Genomic DNA, 17,060 nt, shown 5'->3' with positions numbered 1-17,060 from the left:
GAATCGAGTGAAGAACTACAAAATGATTGTAAGAACCTAACTCAGTTGTTTTGTTGTTGTTGTTGTTATTAACACAAGCTGTGATATACATGAATATAGATAAAAGACAATTTCAATAAGCCGTTCCAAGTTGCTGTTACCTCTGTTTCAAAACGAGTCTTGGTACAGAACCTTCCATATGGAAGTGAGTTTTTCTTGCACGTTCATTGTCTTCCAAATCAAACTGATTTCCATTTGAAATGTTGTGCACCAGAAGAGAAGTAAAAGGCAACTCGAAAATGGCCTATTAATTTTGCTTCTTAACCCATTGACACCTGGAGATTTTTGAAAAAAAAAAAAACGCATTTTTTGGACATTTTAGACATTTTTAGACTGAATATGAGCTAAATTAGCTCCAATCTACCCAAAAAGGTATTTGAAACAAGACAGTGTGCCTTTCTTTCCACTAGTATCGCGTTTTATGACATTTTTGCTCGGGCATGCCCAGAAATCAAGATTTTGAGAGTTTTTGGATGAGAAAGTGACCTACGCCTTTAGGCTTACTGATTTTTTAATTTTTTTTTTTTCGCCTTTCCTTTTTCTGCTTTTCTTATCTTTTCGCTGCAGTTGTTGACCTACTACTGGGCTTGCTTCGAGTTCAAGAATTCCCGCGAAAGCATCATCGAGACGGGAAATTCTTACCACGTAGTAGCCAAGTGAAGTAGAGGGAAGTTTTCCTCTGAGTTTTTCACTCAAATTTCTAAGCATTATTGTGTATAGTTCACGCTCAATTGACCCAATCACTCTGATCTGGGTATCATTGGAAAGATCTTTACCTCCTGCAGAACTTTGGTGTAAGTGATGCTAATTCTTATCAAAGATGATTACGTCAGAAGTGGAACGAAGGCCAACCATCATCACGGGCGGTTACCGTCGACACAGACGTCAATGGGTTAAATTTTCAGAGAGGTCTAAACATATCACGTGCCTCTTGAAAATTAACAAATATTCCCTTTGCAGTATTTGGGCAAGTGCTTTCCTTAGAATTCCTCTGAAAACACTCCACCAGTTCAATGAAATCGTCATTCTCTTCGAGCCTTTCTGGTTCCGTTTTTCTCAGTTCGTCATCAGTTTTTCGTCTTTCACGCAACTTTCTTGCCTCCTGCAAAATAATACGTAAGTTCAATTAAGATGGAGAAAGAAGAAATGAAGAGCCAAACTATGACAGGAATAATTAGTAATCCTTAGTTGTCCAGCAGAGGCCGGCCAAAAACAACCTGGCGGCGCACAATAGAAAAGGAGAGGTCCAAAGCAGGATGGCAGTCCTGGAGAGAGGTGCGCATTGCAGCGCAAGACAGGAATCGATGGAGAGCACATGTGGAGGCCCTACGCGCCAACTTGGCGCCAGGGGACAGGTGAAGGTGAAGTGAAGTTGTCCAGTATCATTAAATTTAGCCAAAAGAAGATAAAGTGTAATAGAGTTTACCCCTATAAAAGTATTATTATCAAGTTAATCTCAAGCTATTTTTAGATGTGGTATCCAGTCCTCGCGGATGTTACCACGTACGCGTGTTTCGTGGATGGTTTCCGTGTAAAGCTGCTTCGGTTGTCACGTGACCAAATTTGCGCCATACGTTTGGTTATTTCGTGACCCTCTTGGGATTTCTGAAGCTAGGAGTGGTCTAAGACAGCTTGAGAGGATTTTCCCTCGTGCCAAGGGCCATCCTCCCTTGATTTAACGATTCAAACAAACCTTGGAAAGTTTTTCATCCTGAAGGAAGTAGCTGGTCATATAGGGGTTGAAGTAGCCTGCAAGAGAGGCTACGCTGGACTCGGCGTGTAAGAACTGATCACACTTGGCTAACAGCAGAATATCCATCAACACTTGAGTACCAATTTCATATGGGCCAGCGGTATTGTGCTTGAATTCCACAGCATGCGGGGGTATTTGGTCGCGGTATCCTTTCGCCCTGTCTGCCTTGGTGAAAACAACCTGGACACAGAAGAAATTCGCTAATAATGCTTACTATATATTTTCCTTTAAAGTGAAACCCAAATAACTAAGGCCATTCGTTAAGTAAAGTCGTCGTGAAATTTCCTTTATAAGTAAAAACAGTGGATTCAAATGTCAAATTAATATTGAATAAATAATGATTTTAAAGCATTTTTTAATATCTAATTTTTGAAAAAGCTTGAAGCATGTGTCGTTTCAACTTTCCTCTCGGAGTTTGGAAATGCTATGAAACACCATCTCTCGTGTTTGGTATGTTACTTCAAAGCATCATTAAACTCATTAGGCCGGTGATTTGAATCGTGAGCTTAATGCTAAAATTTTAAGCAGTTCGGGTGAAAAGAAACTATCTTTGCCTGGCTTTAATTAAAAACCACGACTGGCTCATTGATGAATCTATATATAGAACTGTCTTATGCCGTTTTCAAGTCTTGGGCCCCCGGTTTACGCATTTCGGAGTCTCGTCGAATTTAACTCAAGTCCCCATCGCTTCGTATATCAGCGCAGTGCTCACACCAACATGCTTCCACGAAGTATTTCATGAAGCATCTCTCATGTGACATCGATATGTTTCAGCCTGTCCGTATTGATGTGTTTTCATTTGAAAATGAATACATTTTTGAATACATTTTTGAATACATACAAGCTGTTTCATACGTAGTATGGACGACCAAAAATGTTGGTATGAATTGGGCTTAGTTTGGCTACAAAAGATACTAATTTATCTTGTCACTGGCTAATTGCAGAGACAAAGGAGTCGTTAATTTCTTCAGTACTTGTCAACTTAGCTGGTAATAAAGACCCTTCCACCTGACTCAGCCTTGAATAGCTGGCCCCCGTAACCAGGTTGGCTAATGAACCGTGTTATATATTTTGAGAAGACGCCCTCACCTATGATACAATTGCTCTAAACTGTTAAAGGGTAAAATTCATTTACATTACTTACAAAATATTTCAGGCGATTTCAATTTTGGGTATAAACGTGTCCTAAAATTAAACCGTCCGAAATTTTTAAGCGTCTGAGATTTTAAGCATCTAAAATATTTACTGTACAGTATAAAACTTAAAGTAGCTCCAAAGCTCTTAGTTCCCTTGCGGAGCAGACTCTAGTTGCTTGAGATGCGTGACGGCTTGTTAAAATTTGTGTTATTTTCTCGTCGGTGTGTCTGTAAAACCTTGAGGGTGCAGTGAAACTATCATTTTTACAGGTATTATTTCAGTCTAATTGGTGTTTTGTATGAATTTACTTTAGTTATGTTTCAGAAAAGTATCCAAAGTTTTGTTCGAAATTTGTCCGAAATGAGATAGAAAGTGACGCCCGAAAATTAAACTTCCGAAATAAAATGTCCGAAATTTTTTTTGTAAGTAATATATTACCGACACGTTTGATGCAATCTCCCTATGTTGAGCAGATCAACAAGAAAACTGTGTGTGCTTCTAGTAACGTGGAAAGCACTGTGGAACTCAAACTACCATTCAGAATCAATAACCGCAACAATTGACGCTAATTAGACAGAAAGAAATGGGTTTCAAAAGAGAAAAACGTTACTGTTTTGTTCGTAATTTTAGTTCAGTGATAACATTGCGTACTGGCCCTGAAGGACCGTATAGCTAAATGAGAACTCGAAAGAAGACACGAGAAAAAGCCTCTTACGTACTCGGAAATACTGATAAACACTATTAAAATTAAAGCTACTAAACTCGTTTTAAAAATATTGTGTGACATAAGCCAAGTAGTAAGGAAACCATTCGGAAGAAATGCAAATGAAATTGACACTTACAGTTTCTTTTCCAAAGTAAGTCACAAACTTCTTTATAACTTCGTGGTTGTCACTTGCAATGAAAATCTTTCTTGGTCGCGGCAACGTCACAAGAATTGACTGAGCTTTCTTAATCCAACTCATCAAAGATGGCAGCGTCTGTTCGCTTGTTTCCAGCCAATGATCTGTTCCTCTAACGTGAATTCCCAACACATTGAACCTTGCTAGATATTTCTGGTAAAACATCTTTACTTTTGTCTTTATCCTTAAATTAGGTTTAATATACTGACGAATTAGTTTATTTACTCTAAATCTCTCCTGTTTGGTTATTATTCTGCTGTATTCAAAACCTTCAACATCAGTTCGGTTTTTGAAACTGTTGTCAATGACTGATCCCACATCTAAAGGTGCACCGTCAGCTCTCAAAGGACAGAAAATGCTGTCGACTTTGAACTCTAATCCGCGATTAACAGGCTCAAAATACCAGTCCCAGGAATTCACTCTCGTATCCTTCGAGCAAACAGAATTACAAGCCCTCCAAAACGCAGTTGGTCGATGAATTCCCAAAGCACGACACAGAATTATGTAATCCAATGTGTAAAGCAGAAATGCCGCAAAGCCAATGTTTTGACAATCTGTAATCGCAGGATCTACAACACAGACTGTTGTACCGATCATTTTCCCGCTGTTTTTCCTAGTTGCAGCTAGAAATCCTTCCGATTTAATGAGAGCGCTTTTCAAATTCTCAGCCGTTAATGAAATAGCGTTGATGTCAGTTGTTTCCGATGTTGAGACGGCAATATCTTGCATTTGCTTCACCGAAAACACCGATTGATTATAATTAAACATGAACCAAACAGACAATAGGAACGCTAAGGATACCAGATATAAAACAATAAACGGAGTAAAATGTAAAATGTTCAAACGCTCGACACGGCATCCGAAACGCGCCATGACCGCTTTCTTGTTTTTCTTAATTTATGCCACCAGGAATTCTCTTGATGCCACAAAATGTAAATTTTCGAATCTTATCTTTGTGTGAGGGTAGACCGGAAAACTTAATTATATTGTTTATAGCAGGTGTGTGGAAGAAGTGACTAAAGTTTTCAAAATTGCTACGAGACTCGAACCCCATTACAGTCACCACTGACAGGTCATCAGAAAGTTTGGCCGCCCTGATAAACGGGGCCGTATTAACGGTGTAGAGTCAAACTTCATGTCTGGTCTAAATTGAGTGAGGTCTTTACAGATATATTAATTACACTTCCAACCGATAAAATGTAGCAATATTGAAACTTGAATCAGTGTATAAAATATTAACAATGGATCGGAAAGATGAACATAACTGGTTTGAGTGGCCGTATAAACGGGGTAAAATTATAATTTTTAGGATTATACAGGTTGGGATTTCAGAATGTGGCCGTTGGGCGTACTAACGGGGTGACCACATTAACGGGGTTTTCTTTCAAGAAAATGTATGGGTATTTCGCCCAGACAAAAAAAGTGGCCGTATTAACGAGGTGACCGTAAGGCGGTGTTCAACTGTATGTATTTTGAAAACTTTTAAATTCCGAAAAACCGTAATATATATAATAACTTGCATCTATTAATCACGAATTGTGCGAGAAGGTCGTGAGATTAATGCAATCTAGCTAAAGTCTATTTAGTTTGATATATGCGGGTGATCTAAGTTCATAAATCCTGTTGGGGATCTTTTCAGTGGAAAACACCCTTATAGAAATGAATTTGTGTTCATAAAGTGTTAAGAGTTATTTTCGCATGCATTAACATAGCATCCGTACCCTTAACTTGAAACGCCAGAGGGACCTTCGGCTCGTCCTTATCCATCCAACCCAGGCCAAAAAACCTATTTCATTATTTAAATAATCCAATCAAATACCAGCAATGAAACATCCATTCAGAGCACGCAGTAGTGAACATTTGGAAACTCAAATTGAAAATTTTTCATGGCATGAGTTATTTGTGACTTGCCAAATTTCCGTGAGATTCCCAAGCTGTGCACATCAAAATATGGAGGAAATAAGGTGGTTAAAAAAGTAGATATCATATGTTGACCGGTAAGGTCTTTTTTCCCCAAGAAAAAAAAAATGAATATCCCCACCAGGACTCGAACCTGCAACCTCGTATCTCCCACCGGCTAAACTATTCGACCCCCTCTGTTGAAGTCCTAAATTAAAAGCGACTGTTAGTCAAACATCAGCAAGTGGATATTTCAAGGAATGAAACCAGCGTTGAATTTATTAGTTGATTACTGAAGTCTTCAGAGCCACCTTCAGGGTAGCCTGCAGAATAGGCGGATTAGCGGGCCAGAGAACGAACTTGCGCGAAGCGCCGCGCTCGTGTACCACGCGGTCAGCTTCGCGGGCTACCGTTTCCTCGTGCCAAGGCCTCGCCGGCTAAAAGAGACAGGCGGCCCTGGGGCTCAACTTGAATTTGCATTGCAACTTTGCACGAGGTACTTGGAAGCGCGGCTTCTTCTTTCAAACTTTGCCTAATACCGTGTCTGTATCACAAGATATGTTCCCAAACGTGTTCCAGACACAAAAGCTGGCTGGTGGAACCTTCTGGAGGGAAATTCGCTCAACTATTCAAGTGGCAGAAGCAGCAAGCCACTTCAAGGTGCAAGATGCAAATCTTTGACGATCCACGGTATGTGCATAAACTGATATAATGAAGACTTTATGTTTTATTGCTACATCTGAGTACTTAAACGGTTGAAAAGATTTTACACGCTTTGAGAGATTATTTCCCCAAAATAAATCGATATCTCGTGAATTCGAATGTTAGGCCGGATGTTTGGCTTGTACTGAAACATGGAATAGTGGAACACCGGAACGCCGGAACGCCGGAACGCCGGAATGCCGGAACACCGGATCACCAGGATACTAAAATCCGGAGCACAAACTAAAATCCGAAACCCAGAATGCATATAAAATCCTAAATACTAGATTACTAAAACCTAGAACGAAAAAAAAAAAGAAAAGACATTTGGAGTACTAAAGCCAGAACACACAAAACATTCCAGGGTTTTGTTCCCTGAGGTTAGCTCAATTTTCCGCAAAGGCAACGCGTTGGTCACAAGCAGTCACAAGCTCAAGCATTTCATGATAGATTTGTGATCGACTTTGGGATCCACTCCTTTGCCACTGGTGTCCATAAAATGGTGGGCATTTCTACAAAGATCACACATGCATGAAACTGTGCATAAATTATAAAAGTGAATAAATTCCCATCTAGCTCAAGAACAGTTAGCTACCCAGGTTAGATATTTTCTTTGACATTTATTAAAAATTTTTATCATGAATCTCCTGTCATTTGGCTAAAACACTGGCCCTTAAGATTGCTGGTTTTTTAACTACAGACTGTGAAGAATTATGATCAATTATGATCTTACTAACTCGTAAACAGGTTTTTATTAAAAGGCAGCAAAAACACCTTTTTTGAAACATAGTGACAATGCTTTAATTTTATGCTCATGGTAAAATTAATTTCATCGCACTGTAAGTGGTGCAAATACAGCAATATTAGTAGACGTGTAATTATTGCATTGTAAGAGTATTGTAAGTAATCATTTCTATTTGCAAGGCTTAAAAAGTTAAAAAGTAAATGGTTCTTAACTTAAAATCTTAAATCTTAATCCTAAAATCTTAACGTTTTTAGCCTTGTAAATAGAAATTAGTTTTTAAAATCAAAGCAAATATTATGGACAGTAGTGTAAGTACTCTAATACAAGTACTGTTTAAGAAATAGAAAACATGTGCCGTGTTTCTATCAAGTTATAGAAACACAAGTGGAAGTTTGGGAGAGCGAGAAATGCCGTGGGAACATGAGCCACAGGTGAGTGTTTCTACAGCTTTTTTGAGTTCTCCCAATTTTTCATGAGTGTCTCTATAACTCGATAGAAACACAGAGAACATGTTTTCTATTTCTTTTAGAAAACACTGTGACGAAAAAAGGAAAACAACTTGTTAACTTTGATTATCAAAATGTAAATTCTCTTTGCTTGCACCATCATTACATCAACAGCTCGTGCTAGTTCTGTGTTTCTATTGAGTTATAGAAACACCACTTTAATAAACGAAAGAAAAGAAAGTTTTCTTTTGTGATTGTTTGAACATGTTTGTGCACATGGTTAACTATTATACTGTCCTGTAAAAGTAGACAGTAAGTCATTTATCAAAGTTTCTGTACTTACATTGTATCAGGTAAAACATGAAGCACATGAACATAATGTGATGACGATATTGGAGCACTTAAAGACCAGTCATGGACTTCAGATACAGCTCCATGTATTAAAGGTAATTTTTGGTGTATAAGGGAATTAGGAACGCTACATAGCAGCTACCACATGTAGTATCAGCTGCAATTCAGTCTCCTGAGAATAGGCCAAGTTTGATATATCAAAATTCTACCTCGGCTTTGAGGCTTTGGGGAATAAAACAAACCAAACACATTGAGTTTGAGGGATGGATGATAAATTTCTTTTGTTTTACTCCTCTAAGCCTTGGAGCCAAGTTAGAATTCTAATATATTGAAATTGGTTTATTGATGAAGGGGTTAACTAATGCAATTATTGAACACGACATATCTTATTGTAGTTTTTATCAGCAGTGTTAAAAACTTATTTTGACATGTTAGGAAGGTTAAATCAAGATGGATTATTAGAGCTGACATTTGTTGTAATAACTTCGAATATTTGGAACTCATCTCAGTTTTCTTTGAAATAATTTTGTTGTGACCTATAGTTTGTTTTACAAAGTTGCCAGAGCAAAAGTGAATGAAGAGCCTATGTTATGTACAACACATTTATTGCATATAATTATTGTAGACACAAAACGTGAAAGGGAAGCTTTTTGTGGTATGATAACTTTTGCTGACTTCTGTTACACTTCACCTAGGTTAATGTTTACAAAGTGTACAACTTTATAGAACAACAACAAAAACAACAGCAAAACTGTTAAATCATATAGTGTCACAGGTGCAATGTAGTCGTTGATTTTACTACTGGCGTTGCTATGTAACCAGTCCGCCAATTCAAATTTGTTCCTCTCTGTTTAAAGGACAACGGAAATCAAGAAGTATATCATAGCCATAGTTACCGCTAATAATGTTGAGGTTTTCTGATCCATTAGCTTACAAAAGTGATCGAAATCCAATTTCTCCTCACAAAATTAGTACATTGTCAACCAAACAGGTGATGAGAATAAAGACAATCATAAATACGGAAATTCTGCTGCCATTGATGCATGTCGTGTAGGATGAAGAAAGCTTCATGCAGTTGCAAAAAAATGCAAATACAATAGAACGGTTCAGTATGATATATATCAAACATTTTTGTTTTCTTTCTTCCAGGATTTCTCAGTGACCAGATGATTGAGTGAAGATAAACGCAAAGACAAGACACTGGAGGCGATATTAAGGACACAGGACACGGGACACTTAGGACAAGACATAGTATGTAAGGGAAAAGAGTAAAACAAATTGAAAAGTAGGACGTGTAAGACAGGATTTTTTTCGTGGACTAAATGTTAGGTTCGGCGATGTTTTCCTCATTAAATAGAACACAAAGGCTATCTATAAAAATGAACTAGCCCAAAAAATGATTTACAGTTAGTTTTTGTAGGAGATGTGTCGTCAGCTTTGCTTTACAAATTTTAATCTAGTTTTAATCTTTTTGTCTTTGTCCATGATGCGAAAGCTTGGTGGATTATGTGACTGACGCATACGTGACTCTTGAGCAGCAGTGCTGTGGCGTTACACTAGCGGCCGTTGAGACTATGTTAATACGGTTTTGTGGTGAAATTTCAATACACGGCACTGCAACAGTAGATTTAACTGTTAAATTAACAAATAAAGATTGTGATGTGCCTTTTGATATTTTGTTGGCTTGTTTAGACAAACGGCAAGGCAGCTGGGTACCAAAAGAAACTTTCTTTTCTTTATTTTCGGAGTAACCAGAAAATACGACAACCTTTCCTGAATTTGAGTAATTCCCGTGCAAAACTTTATTTACATATTCTCAACGGTCGTCAGCGTAACAAAACACCACTGTTGTTTAATAGTTCCGTACGTTTCCATCACATGATTCACCGAGTTCTCGTATCGTGAACTTCGAAAGACTGATTTTCCTTGAGGAAGCAAATTTTTATATATATATTTTATAGTTAGCCTTCGTGTTTGGAATCACAACTTTTTGCTAGCTTTGTTTCTCGGACCAATTTCTATTGTTTGTCCAAAATCTCTCTACCAAAAGCGATTTTAAAAACCAGGGTTTATAAAAACGTTTCTGAAAAGTTTTTGTCGGGTGATTTCAAGCGTATTCCGTCGAGTTAGTGTTGTACAAAATCAATTTCTGTTTATTAAATGTTTTCTAAAAATTGACTTGACTGCCTAAAGCTACTCTAGGGGTAGCCCATCTCAAAATTTTTAATTTTCCCGCCAAAAAACTTAGAAAAAATACGGGCGCCTAAAATACGCATGCGCCAATTTTTTTAAATTTTTCTGTGACAACCCTCGTTAAAAATTTTAATTTTCCCGCCAAAAAACTTAGAAAAAATACGGGCGCTCTAAATACGCATGCGCAGTTTTTAAAATTTTTTTTCTTCTGGTCTTATTTTTGACAACTGTGTATTGTTATTACTCTAAACTGTTATTCAATATCAATCAGGAGCCATAATCCACTCAATAAAAGGAATAAATACAACACTCAAACTTGTTTTGTCTTCTTTTGTTTCTTTTATTGACGTCAAATAACTTTAATTAAATGTAGTAACAAATCAATGACTCACAAGTATTCTTTAATTAGTTTATTGAAATTCAATTAAATTAATTACAAAGGTGGCAATAAAAAATTTGCCCTTTATATACTAAGACTTTTGGCGGGAAAATTAAAAAAAATTTGCACAGCGTTTCCCCTGGCAACTTTTTTGACGAAAATTTTAAGGGGGTACCCCCTATAATTTTTCCCGCCATAAAAAAATCAACATATACCATCTCGAAAACAAATTGGTAAATTTGATTCCAGTCGTTAAGTTCTTCAAAAAACTAAGATTTTGAGTCCAGTGAATATCTGTTTGTGTTCAAGATGGCATATTCCATGATGATATCTTGTTGAAAAGTCAACCGTAAAACGACGAGCAGCTGGAAACCTATTTACAAAAATGGGAAGTGCAAGTTAAAATTTCTAGAACTGCAACGTTTCTACGCAACATTGAGAGCGTAAAAACATTTCTAAATCGAAACATTTAAGAAAGGTTATATAGCCGAGTAACTTACGCACAAACTTTCTAACCTATAGCGATTCTAAAATGTCACCACCTTCTCAATGTTGTGCAGAAACGTTGCAGGTGTAGATATTTTAAATGGCTCGTCTCATTTCTGTATATAGATTTCTAGCTGACCGTCATTTACAGCCTAACTATTTAACATGATATCACCATCCAATGTATTTCAAGAAGATAGCAAAGGCAAGCCATCAACCCGATTACTTATAAAAAAAATGTGAAAACCCCAATCTGGTCCTAGTGTTTGAAATATTTTAGAGCTTCCGTCACTTTTAGCTGATATGAAAAAGCAAAACCCGACAAATTATAGGCCAATTACAAAAATGCCCATGGCTTGCTTCGTTATCTTCTAGAAATTACTTCCAGCGAGGCGTTAAAGGTTAATGTCTGTTTATCAAAGCTTCAAAATGTATCACTATAGATCGTATGCTTCTGTTAAATATTTCTTTATTAAAACTGTCATTTACGAACAAAAACAAAATTTTAGACGAATCAGACAATTGAAACTATAGCTTTCAAAAGCAATAGAACTAATAGCAAATGTTTGGGAAATTTTAAAAGAATCAAACAATTGAAGCTCCGTTCGTGATAATAGATATAATTAGTGAATATAAACGATAACAATAAAATTTTCAAAGAATTGGACAACTGGAGCTGTGTTAAAAATCGAAGATGCAATAGTGAATACTTTTAGTAACAATTTCTGTCAGTTGCGGACGAAAGCATTATTAAGAACAATCAAACAATTGGAACTACAAATTTTTGAAAAGCAACAAATCTATTCGTGAATATTTTCGGTAAAGATGTTTTCAGTCCAAATGGTAGCTTAAACATTTTTAGAATATTCAGACAATTGAAGCTACATTTCTAAAACTTAACATATCTGATAGCACAAATTAAATGAGAGCAAAAACAATTTGAAAAACCAGACAGTTGGACCTACATTTTTGAAAAGCGATGATGGAAAGAGTTGCTTGATACCAGACATAATTCAATACAGCCTCACTGAAAGTTAAACAAGAGGATATATTTGGTTTCTGATTGACCTTTTTGTGTTTTTCCCCCTTCCGAAGAAACAAAATATAAACCGAACGTTTTCCGTACAGAAGTGTATGAATTTAAAGAATATCTGCCGATAAATCTAGTATTTTCAGGAAACGAAGATCAATCTAGAAACCCAGTATCCTCTTCTAGAAATACTTACTTTCAAGGTGGCTCTGCATGTCAATACACAATAAACGTCAAAAAATGTTCGCGCTTTTTACTATAGCGCATAAAACGAGACAAAAAAAGGAACGCGAGGGAAACAACGAAGAATGATCAAATAATGTTTTGTGATCATGTCAACAAATGTTTCAAATAATCAAGAATTGACTTCAATAAAGTTAAGAACAAATTCAGATTTACAAACCAATCGTCGACGATTCCCGGAATAATTTGAAATGTTTCGTAATTTCAAATGATGAAGAAAGAAACGATAGAAATTGTTTAATAGTTATACAGAACACTTTTAATTAACTTCAGAGATTGTTCTTTTAACATAGACAGTTTACATCAGATGAATTATTACCGAGAAATTTCAGGAAAAATGAGGAACATTGTAAACGTTTAAGTCTATTCGACTGCAGATCGAAGAATCGATCAAGACACTTCTTTAATTTCATATCTGAAAATGCCGAGATTTTAAAAGTAGAAATATTTCACCAACAACAAATTTTGATAGCTCCGAATTGAAACAATTTTCTACGACCAGTTATTTTATGTTATTTCTGAGCGAGGGCATTGCCCTCCAATAGACAATTCACATTTTAAATTGAAACTTGGCCTTCGTTAAACTCAGTGCTTGATGCAATTTTGGAGAACAAGACAAATTAAAATGTCCAGCGTTGAATTGTTTGTCCAATTTATACCAAAACAGATGATTGACATGATCACGTAACCAGTAGTTACTATTACGGCTTGATTTCAACATACAGCGCCACCTTAAAATACTCTGCAAAGGTCATCGCTTAGTAACAGGTTTTCAAACTTGGGAGAGTTGAGCGATTGTACAACAATTTAGAATTTTCAACGAAAAAATAACACTCCACTTTGGCAAAATACACGTAGTAAAGCATGCAAACGCCGAACCGATAAAATATAATTTACTCAAGTTAATGATCGTTCGAGCAAAGAAATAAAACTCCCCATAACTTGAAAACATGTACTAAATGATGGCTCGAAAGTGGTTGAAACCTTTTCCGTCAAAAATGGCAGAGTTAATTAACAATCACTACCGAATTTTAACTTTTTCTTCCCCGAATATCACTCCAATGCAAATATTTCAGCCGATAAGTAAAGAAATTAAAAAAAGAAACTCTTAGCAAACAAAACGATTTTGAACTCGATTATATCTTTTCTAGTTTCAAGACTGCCATTTCTTATCGGAGAGATTTAAATTTAACAAAATTCTCAAATGCCTATTCTTAACTTGATCTTCATCCTTCCTGCTTGAATCCTTTTGATCTCCTCGTGTTTTCCCGATTTTCCTGTCTTCCGTTGTTTGCTCCCTGAAAACAAAATAGATAAAAATTGCATAAGGAACAAACCCGAGCGTGGAAACAAACGGGTAAACGAGGGGTAAAGAATTCACAGTGAATTGAAAGGACACGAACGCGCGTTGACAAGTACAAGACAAAGTTTGACAAAGAAGCGCAACTTTCATAAAGAAAGCCAAACTATCGTCGAAAAAACCACTAAGAACCTGGCGTCTCGTATGGCTCTTGAGCTAGCTTCCAACGTACGTTTTACTCCCTTACTAAAGCCATACGATTGTTCTGAAGTTGAACGCGAAATGTAAACCGTGTCCGGCAATTCAAGCGCACGTGGTAGAATGACTTGGAGCCGGTATTTCTGGTTGAAATATTACCTTAGAAGAGGGTAGAATACAAAGAAATTGATACTAACCTCTGGCGGGAATGGGTGTCAACGGACTTCTCTCACCCAAACGTCGACGCCATTTCTTCTTCAAAGGAAGAATTTGCTTCCCGTGTAGAAGGGAACGGTACACATCTTGCTCCGACGGCAACCATCTTAAAATAACAAGCAAGCACCTCAGATCAGCAATAGTCATCATGAATATGGAAAATAACATTAGACCAATCAGCAATCCGACACGTCGCGAATTTTTAATGACAACACCCTTTGCACGCTTTCTTCTGCTACAACTTTACATTTCCTTTGTTTTTGTGGAGCCCACGTAAACCCGTTTGGACTATCAAACAAAAAGGTCATCGGGGAGTAATTGAGCTTTTTTTAGAGTTCTTGAGAGCCTATCTCTCCGACTCAGTTTGAAAATGAATCTGGTAGCGTTCATTTTCCATTCAAAGATACAAAAACTGATCACTCATCGCCATTTTTTCTGTTCCACTATCCATTCGTCCTTATGCCACACAAAAACCGCCGTACGACGCGGTACAACTTAAGTCCAGGAAAAGTGGCTAAAAAGCAAGGTTGTCTAAGTCATTAGCAAGGCAAATTCTCAACGAAAAATCCTTTATTTAAAGTTAGATATGGCTAGTTGTGTCTCGTCTTGTGCCTCGTCTCGGCGGGAAATACGAGATGTGACCACTTGACATTGTCAGTCTTCGCGTAACTAGCGCCAGTCCCAGGCGTAGAGAGTCGAATAGACTAATTATTTCGATATATTAAAATTCAGCCTAAAACAATTGACCTCAGCACGAGGCTCTGGGGAGTAACTACAGAGTTTGTGGGGTTTATTTCCTAGAGGTCGATTGTTTCCGGCTGAATTTTAATATTGCATACAATTCTGACGACAAGGAAAACTTCTGCTTTCCGCTTCAGCGTACCTTTGCATGGAAAGAACTCACCAGGAACCCAAGGGGAAAGTGGAAGGTTGCAAATAGCGGAATGCACGGAGAACGTGCTGAAAACTTTCATAGCTGGTTATGATTTACTCTGAGCCAAAATAAAAACATTGAAAAAACTCAGGTCGTTGATGAGCCTCGGTTACATCTTTATAAAGTTTGTTTATTAAATTCATTGTTGTCTCTTATCTTTCCAAAGATTCGTATTTATTTTGCTCTCGTTTGCACAAGGTGACCCACTCTTTTGATTACCAACTTACAAAAACGGGATTTGACAAGACGAAAGGAATTTTAGGTAGCCTTTTAAAACGATAATGGGGTAACAGTTGATTGACAGGAATTTTTCAGTAATCCAGGTTTGATCTCTAATCTTAAAAAGCGTTTTTACTACTAATTAAGTTCAAGTAAAAAAGAAAATAAAAAAGTAGCAGTATTACACAAAAACCAATATGAGCTTGTAGCGGTCGTGGAATAAAAAAGTAAAATTAATTCCCCGACGAAAGTTGAACCCATGCCCTCCTGAACCTCGCTCGGGTGCTGTTGATTGAAGATTAAAAGATTGAATAAAAGATTGAAGATTAATGATTAAAGATTAAAGGTTAAAGATTAAAGTTACTGCATGCAATGACATAAACCACCTGGATAAGGAGGATTCATAAAGAACTAGGCCATTGACTAAGTTCATATGTGCACCTAGAGGAAACCAAAGTGAATTCGTTGGAAATGTCACAGGGAACTAATCAATAATTAATCCATGGGGGAACTTATAAGGTAACGTACACCGGAATGGCTCGACAGAGGCGCAAGGAAACGGAGCGATATAACGCACGACAAAATATGCACGAGGAAGCGCAATTTGTAACGGAAGAGCAAACATTGGGGGAACAGACGGCTTGTGCGCGCGGGTAACAACGATAGGGAAACCATGGGTAGACCACGGAAGGAGCGCACAGAATTGCGCATAGAAGAACACACCTGGAAATACACAGGGAACGCAAGGTGTTGTGGAGGAGTAGTGGGGATACACGTAGTAAATGAACAGAGGACAAAAAAGGAATTTATCATGAACAAATGCGAGACCAAGCGCGCTTGCGTATAGCAAACACAGAAGGCTTGGTTTATTTTTGACAAATTTCTAGACTCCTTTAAAGCGCAGGCGTTTTTTTTCCGCCAAAAGACTTTCAATACTTTTGGACTATGAACATCAAAATCCATTTAAAGCAGCACATTTTTCCCGCCAAAAGACAGTTTGTTTTTTTTTTACAAATTTCAAAGCACTGTTTAAAAGCGCACACTAGTTTCCCGCCAAAAGACATAAATTTTTTTTTGAGTAAATGCAAGCAAATAATCTGTAATTTCGTTTCAGAAAACTTTCTGTTTTCTCTCTCCGCCGCATTTAATAAACTTATCTGTTAATTTCGTTTCAGAAGTCGACTATAGTAAGAACCCCAAGTTTGGTAGACAACTGACTAGAACTTGAGAATCTAGAGTGAAGAAGTCGGATATGCTAAAACTGAGTTTCCTTTCATCTTGACCGAGCAAGTTTGTTCAGTAACCCGGGTGTGTATTTTTAAGGTGGCTGGGCTGTTTTCTCTCGCGAGTTATTTTCCAAGGAGAGGCTTTCGCGTTGAATGCTTCTGGAGACCATGTTAACGCAGAGCAGAAGATACTCTCGATCCTTCACCGTTTGAATAAGATTAACAGTCAACAAGGTCAAGTGATGGAAGAGCTTCAAAACAATATGAAGACGCAAGTCGACGTTGCTGTAAAGACGCTTTCTGAATACCTCAAATCAGACGATGTCAGAGCTCGCTTCACTTCATGGACATTAGACGAAGTTCCAAAGGCAGAGAACTTCTGGGAGGTGACAAGAAGCAACATCCTGAACGCGTTTCGGTCCCGTATGAAAGACATCTTAGATCAATGGGAAGAAGATAACCAAATGTTTGAAAACGCTGGTGAGTCACTTGCAGAAGGGAGAACATTATGGGCTTTCCACAATACTCGAAAACAAAGCGTCAATTGTAGAACTCGGCTTTGATATCCGTGGGATACGAGATCTAGCTAGGCAACGATGTGCAGATCCCCAGAGGTTATAATATTCCCTCTCCACTCATCCTTAGATCAGTACCAAGAAGCG

At 37.4% G+C, this 17,060-nt stretch overlaps 1 protein-coding gene and 2 long non-coding RNA genes across 3 annotated transcripts; 1 reads left to right on the top strand and 2 right to left on the bottom strand.

Annotated features, from left to right (window-relative positions):
* Nucleotides 1-45: 45 nt before the first annotated feature.
* On the bottom strand, nucleotides 46-4,711 carry LOC110044498 (uncharacterized). The gene is made up of 3 exons (XM_020750054.2): nucleotides 3,772-4,711; nucleotides 1,733-1,972; nucleotides 46-1,141 (listed from the first exon to the last, which is right to left on the bottom strand). Exons 1-3 carry the CDS (start codon nucleotides 4,702-4,704, stop codon nucleotides 941-943), a joined length of 1,374 nt encoding a protein of 457 aa, XP_020605713.2. The 5' UTR covers nucleotides 4,705-4,711; the 3' UTR covers nucleotides 46-940.
* Nucleotides 4,712-6,191: 1,480 nt separating this feature from the next.
* Nucleotides 6,192-10,482, top strand: LOC149111682 (uncharacterized). Its single transcript, XR_016207251.1, has 3 exons — nucleotides 6,192-6,420; nucleotides 7,977-8,069; nucleotides 9,124-10,482. It is a non-coding gene; the product is annotated as an uncharacterized LOC149111682 (long non-coding RNA).
* A 2,631-nt stretch (nucleotides 10,483-13,113) lies between these two features.
* Nucleotides 13,114-14,529, bottom strand: LOC149111681 (uncharacterized). The gene is made up of 2 exons (XR_016207247.1): nucleotides 14,001-14,529; nucleotides 13,114-13,603 (listed from the first exon to the last, which is right to left on the bottom strand). It is a non-coding gene; the product is annotated as an uncharacterized LOC149111681 (long non-coding RNA).
* Between the last annotated feature and the right edge of the window lie 2,531 nt (nucleotides 14,530-17,060).

This window comes from Orbicella faveolata, unplaced genomic scaffold (genome assembly GCF_042242905.1).
Source record: "Orbicella faveolata isolate gen_17 unplaced genomic scaffold, um_ofav_v1 contig_2, whole genome shotgun sequence".
NCBI classification, from domain to species: domain Eukaryota; kingdom Metazoa; phylum Cnidaria; class Anthozoa; order Scleractinia; family Merulinidae; genus Orbicella; species Orbicella faveolata.
This window is presented reverse-complemented; position numbering and strand designations above follow the sequence as displayed.

What these genes read in the sequence shown, in the direction of transcription:
- LOC110044498 (XM_020750054.2), bottom strand. Translation starts at nt 4,704, where the DNA reads ATGGCGCGTTTCGGATGCCGTGTCGAGCGTTTGAACATTTTACATTTT. An exon ending in CTTACTTTGGAAAAGAAACT is followed by an intron (nt 1,973 to 3,771) that starts GTAAGTGTCAAT and finishes TTCTGTGTCCAG; the next exon opens with GTTGTTTTCACCAAGGCAGA. An exon ending in AGGATGAAAAACTTTCCAAG is followed by an intron (nt 1,142 to 1,732) that starts GTTTGTTTGAAT and finishes ATTATTTTGCAG; the next exon opens with GAGGCAAGAAAGTTGCGTGA.